General features: G+C 50.0%; 1 protein-coding gene across 1 annotated transcript; it reads right to left on the bottom strand.

Moving 5' to 3' along the window:
• Positions 1 to 4,073: 4,073 nt before the first annotated feature.
• On the bottom strand, positions 4,074 to 5,190 carry LOC123058208 (expansin-A9). The gene is made up of 2 exons (XM_044481007.1): positions 5,014 to 5,190; positions 4,074 to 4,914 (listed from the first exon to the last, which is right to left on the bottom strand). Exons 1-2 carry the CDS (start codon positions 5,147 to 5,149, stop codon positions 4,283 to 4,285), a joined length of 768 nt encoding a protein of 255 aa, XP_044336942.1. The 5' UTR covers positions 5,150 to 5,190; the 3' UTR covers positions 4,074 to 4,282.
• Positions 5,191 to 5,970: the final 780 nt, after the last annotated feature.

Below are 5,970 nucleotides of genomic sequence, written 5' to 3'. Positions count from 1 at the left end.
GTCGTAAGGCTAATGAGTACAGATGGATTTCAAAAGGAAGACGGACAATGATGGTAAATGTCACCATTAAGAAAGCTCGACTTGTCGTTAAGATGTTTTCCGACAAGTTCAAGGAGTTGACTACGATGAGATTTTCTCACTCGTAGCGATGCTAAGAGTCTGTTGGAATTATATTAGCGATTACTGCATTATTTATGAAATCTTGCAGATAGGATGTCAAAACATTGTTTCCTCGACGATTTTAATGAGGAAAGGTTGTATGTGATACAACCGGAAGGTTTTGTCAATCCCGAAAGATGCTAATAAGTATGCAAAGCTCCAGCAATCCTTCTAAGGACTGGAGTGAGCATCTCGGAGTTGGAATGTATGCTTTGATGATGATCAAAGATTTTGGGTTTGTACAAAGTTTATGAGAAACTTGTATTTCCAAAGAAGTGAGTGGGAGCACTATAGAATTTCTGATGAGTATATGTTGTTGACATATTGTTGATCAGAAATGACGTAGAATTTCTGGAAAGCATATAGGGTTATTTTGAAAGTGTTTTTCAATGGAAAGCCTGGATTAAGCTACTTGAACATTGAGCATCAAGATCTATAAGGATAGATCAAAATGCTTAATAATACTTTCAAATGAGCACATACCTTGACATGATCTTGAAGGTGTTCAAGATGGACCAGTCAAAGAAGGAGTTCTTGCCTGAGTTGTAAGGTACGAAGTTAAGACTTAAAGCTCGACCACGGCAGAATAGAGAGAAAGGACGAAGGTCGTCCCCTATGCTTAAGACGTAGGCTCTTCAGTATGCTATGCTGTGTACCGCACCTGAAGTGTGCCTTGCCATGAGTCAGTCAAGGGGTACAAGAGTGATCCATGAATGGATCACAGGACAGCGGTCAAAGTTATCCTTAGTAACTAGTGGACTAAGGAATTTTCTCGATTATGGAGGTGGTAAAAGAGTTCGTCGTAAAGGGTTACGTCGATACAAGCTTAACACTATCCGGATAGCTCTGAGTAGAGATACCGGATACATATAATGGAGCAACAATTTAGAATAGCTCCAAGTAGAACAGTTATTTGGAATAGCTCCAAATAGAGCGTGGTAGCTGCATCTAGGAGATGACATAGAGATTTGTAAAGCACACACGGATCTGAAAGGTTCAGACCCGTTGACTAAAACCTCTCTCACAAGCAACATGATCAAACATAAAACTCATTGAGTGTTAATCACATAGTGATGTGAACTAGACTACTGACTCTAGTAAACTCTTGGGTATTAGTCACATGGCGATGTGACCTGTGAGTGTTAATCACATGGCGATGTGAACTAGATTATTGACTCTAGTGCAAGTGGGAGACTGTTGGAAATATGCCCTAGAGGCAATAATAAAAGTATTATTATTATATTTCCTTGTTCATGATAATTGTCTTTTATTCATGCTATAACTGTATTATCCGGAAATCGTAATACACGTGTGAATACATAGACCACAATATGTCCCTAGTGAGCCTCTAGTTGACTAGCTCGTTGTGATCAACAGATAGTCATGGTTTCCTGGCTATGGACATTGGATGTCGTTGATAACGGGATCACATCATTAGGAGAATGATGTGATGGACAAGACCCAATCCTAAGCATAGCACAAAGATCGTGTAGTTCGTTTGCTAGAGCTTTGCCAATGTCAAGTATCTCTTCCTTTGACCATGAGATCGTGTAACTCCTGGATACCGTAGGAGTGCTTTGGGTGTATCAAACGTCACAACGTAACTGGGTGACTATAAAGGTGCACTACAGGTATCTCCGAAAGTATCTATTGTTTTATGCGGATCGAGACTGGGATTTGTCACTCCGTGTAAACGGAGAGGTATCTCTGGGCCCACTCGGTAGGACATCATCATATGCGCAATGTGACCAAGGAGTTGATCACGGGATGATGTGTTACGGAACGAGTAAAGTGACTTGCCGGTAACGAGATTGAACAAGGTATCGGTATACCGACGATCGAATCTCGGGCAAGTAAAATACCGCTAGACAAAGGGAATTGAATACGGGATCGATTGAGTCCTTGACATCGTGGTTCATCCGATGAGATCATCGTGGAACATGTGGGAGCCAACATGGGTATCCAGATCCCGCTGTTGGTTATTGACCGGAGAACGTCTCGGTCATGTCTGCATGTCTCCCGAACCCGTAGGGTCTACACACTTAAGGTTCGATGACGCTAGGGTTATAAAGGAAGCTTGTATGTGGTTACCGAATGTTGTTCGGAGTCCCGGATGAGATCCCGGACGTCACGAGGAGTTCCGGAATGGTCCGGAGGTAAAGATTTATATATAGGAAGTCCTGTTTCGGCCATCGGGACAAGTTTCGGGGTCATCGGTATTGTACCGGGACCACCGGAAGGGTCCCGGGGGCCCACCGGGTGGGGCCACCTGCCCCGGGGGGCCACATGGGCTGTAGGGGGTGCGCCTTGGCCTACATGGGCCAAGGGCACCAGCCCCAAGAGGCCCATGCGCCTAGGGAACCCTAGAGGGAAGAGTCCTCAAGGGGGAAGGCACCTCCGAGGTGCCTTGGGGAGGATGGACTCCTCCCCCCCTCTTGGCCGCACCCCAAAACCCATCTAGGGCTGGCCGCCGCCCCTAGGGGGTGGGAAAACCCTAAAGGGGGCGCAGCCCCCTTCCCCCCTATATATATTGAGGCATGGGGCTGCCCATAACACGCGATTTGATCTCTCGTTGGTGCAGCCCTGCCCCTCTCCCTCCTCCTCTTCTCCCATGGTGCTTGGCGAAGCCCTGCGGGATTGCCACGCTCCTCCACCACCACCACGCCGTTGTGCTGCTGTTGGATGGAGTCTTCCTCAACCTCTCCCTCTCTCCTTGCTGGATCAAGGCGTGGGAGACGTCACCGGGCTGTACGTGTGTTGAACGCGGAGGTGCCGTCCGTTCGGCACTTGATCATCGGTGATCTGAATCACGACGAGTACGACTCCATCAACCCCGTTCACTTGAACGCTTCCGCTTAGCGATCTACAAGGGTATGTAGATGCACTCCCTTTTCTACTCGTTGCTGGTCTCTCCATAGATAGATCTTGGTGTTACGTAGGAAATTTTTTGAATTTCTGCTACGTTCCCCAACAACCACAACATCAACATAAGTATCTAAGACACCATGTCTCACAGCTCCATCGACACCATGACTGACAAAGCCCCCACAAAGACACCATGATTGGCAATGCAGGCACCAAGATTTTTGAGGTTGACACCATCATAGCTTATTTGACCATTAGAATCAACCACCACAATGTTGGTTGTGCCGTGGTCAAAGACACCATTCACCGACGGCAGCTTGTGAGGTAGGCTTCCCACCACCCGAATATGCAAGCGGCTTCTCCAACAACCCCACGGCCCCAGTCATCTGCGTGATTTGTGAAGGTGGCGGGACGAGCAGAGACCCCAGTTCCTGAATATTGCACTTAGTCTTCAAAGAATGGAGTATGTCCATATCTCGGCCACCTGATGCCTACAGAACCTCTCGTGAACTGCTGCTACAATGTCGGTCCTTTCCTACATTTCTAGCCACGCAAGTCAACACTGAGTTCTACATGCTGATCTGCTCCACGACCCATTCAGACCCATTTCTACAGCTGCACAATCACATCCACTTCCCTCGTTGTGATCTCCATCCATGGGGCGAGAGGGTAGCAGCAAACAAGCTCGGGTTGCAGCGTGAATCGCGCACGGTGCGCCCGCCTCTCCTCCTCCAGATCCTCCTGGATTTGCACTTCCCTTCAGCGCATCTCTTCGAGTCGCAACTGGTTGGATTGAGATGTAGGGGTTGGCCCATGCCACCCCGATCTCGTCGCACCCTCGATCAGGAGGACCCCTATCATCTGTACATATCCTTCGCCAGATTCAAATTTGTTTCCTCCACCACCTGTTTCGCCTTAGCATCCATGCAGGGATGAGCGAGGGGAGCGGATGTTGAGGACAGAGGAGGTGCCTAAGGTGGTGTGGCGGTAGTTGAAAGTTTGTGTGGGATGAGACATCGCCCTACTGTTTTTCAAGGCCACATCAGCTATTTGTAAGTGATATAGATACCACATAAGAATTTGGTTGATGTGAAGAAAAGAGAAAGAATAAGAGATGTATTGACAGTGTGTGTAATTTGTAAAATTTTAAATTAAATTCACATAAAAAATAACTTACAAGCTACGAACAATATGTGGACGTGCACTAGCGACGGCAGATGTCTGGACTAGTGTAAAAGGCTAGCGCGCATATGCTCGGCTAGTAGAAGTTAACGGAAGACGTGTAAGTGTCGCCGAACTTCCAGTATGCCGGCGCCACGTTGTACGCCGTGACGGACCTGCCATCGTCCGTCTGCACCTGGAACGACAGGCTCTGGCCGGTGAGGTAGCCGTTGCTCTGCCAGTTAGAGCCCCAGTTGCGGCTCATGGGCAGCCAGTCCGTGTTGGAGCCCTTCACCCACGCCGCCGACACGGCGCCGCTTCCGCCGACGTTGCTGATGAGGACCAGATCGAAGTAGTCATGGCCGGTGATGGAGAAGCGGATGCCGCCGTTCCTCCGCGGGCACGCCGTCCTGGCGTACTTGATGGGCACGAAGCCGGCCTGGTAGACGGCGATGGTCTCCCAGGCGGGCTGGGACATGTCGAAGTGCTGCCGCGGCGGGTTGCACCAGCCGCCGTCGTCGCTTGGCTGCGACCAGTTGGGCGGGCAGAAGTTGGTGGCCGTGACGGTGATGGACGTCCCCGGCTTGCACGACTGCGTGTGGTAGGCGTCGCAGGTGATGACGTAGCAAGCGCCGCACGACCTGCCGTCGCCGTACAGCGTCGTGCTCAGCGCCGTCGAGCTGGTCCCATACCCGGCGTCGTACAGGTTGCCGTAACCGCAGGATCCACCTGCATATGCAAGAAGCAGATATCTAAGAAATCGTTCCCCGACGCAAATCCTCGGCCTAGGTTGCAGCAAAACTGGAGAATGAGGAAACGGTTACGTACCCATTGTGCCGGACGCGTCGCCGCCGCCATAGAACGTCGCGTTGGCCGGCGTCCAGTACTGCTGAGCCGCTGAACCCCCGAGCTGTGACATGCACACGCCCAGAAACAACGCCAGGATCGCGAGATGATTCTCCATGTTCGCCAGGACCAACTCTGCTTCTCTGATATTAAACTTCAACTCTGTTTGCATACCGAAGCCTACAGTGTGTTCCATGGTGCTTATATAGGCGACGGCTCCATGCTCGCCAGGACCAACTCTGCTTCTCTGATATTAAACTTCAACTCTTTCCGTCCCCTCCCGCCAACGGACGATGGTTGACGAAGATCACAGATCATGCATGGTTGACGAGGATCACTGATCATGCATATGTACGTAGAGTGCATGTGGCCTCATTTGTTTACTGGATTAATCGTGGGTCATGCATGGCATGACAGATCACGCAGACGTATTATGCACCTAGCAGCTGGTGACTAATAATCCAACATGATTTCCGATAATATACTAGCATAGAGGATGGTGAATATCTGGGATGAGGCATTATTAATCGAGTGTGCCCAACTGTGTTCTTGTAGTTGTTCCTTAGAAGCGAGTTTCAGTTCTTGTGATGAGTTTGTGATCACGAGAGCGCCCGTAATTCTCCATATCTCGTAAAATTTGGCCAGTCCGTGACGCCTGTCATTTTTATGTAGCCGATTGGTCCTTGCAGATTCGGGAGTTAGAGCAACTCCAATCCGGAGTTAGAGCAACTCCAATGGGGCGACCCATTTCATCCGTTCGCGTTCGTTTGTGTCGGCGCGGACAAAAGTGGCGGCCCAACGCGCCGACCCAAATTCAAATCGTGTCCGCCCGGCGTCCGCGCCGACCCATTTCTGACCCAAAATTGCGCCTGGAATGTGTCGGCGCGGACGCGAAGCAGACGCGCCGCGCGTCTCCTCGCCGTCCGCCGCGTCCTCACC

The sequence above is a fragment of the Triticum aestivum genome, chromosome 3A, assembly GCF_018294505.1.
Source record: "Triticum aestivum cultivar Chinese Spring chromosome 3A, IWGSC CS RefSeq v2.1, whole genome shotgun sequence".
NCBI classification, from domain to species: domain Eukaryota; kingdom Viridiplantae; phylum Streptophyta; class Magnoliopsida; order Poales; family Poaceae; genus Triticum; species Triticum aestivum.
This window is presented reverse-complemented; position numbering and strand designations above follow the sequence as displayed.

Bases quoted from the DNA above. Each gene is read 5' to 3' on its own strand.
- LOC123058208 (XM_044481007.1), bottom strand. From the start codon at position 5,149: ATGGAGAATCATCTCGCGATCCTGGCGTTGTTTCTGGGCGTGTGCATG. The intron at 4,915-5,013 runs GTACGTAACCGT...TTGCATATGCAG, and splicing joins CGACGCGTCCGGCACAATGG to GTGGATCCTGCGGTTACGGC.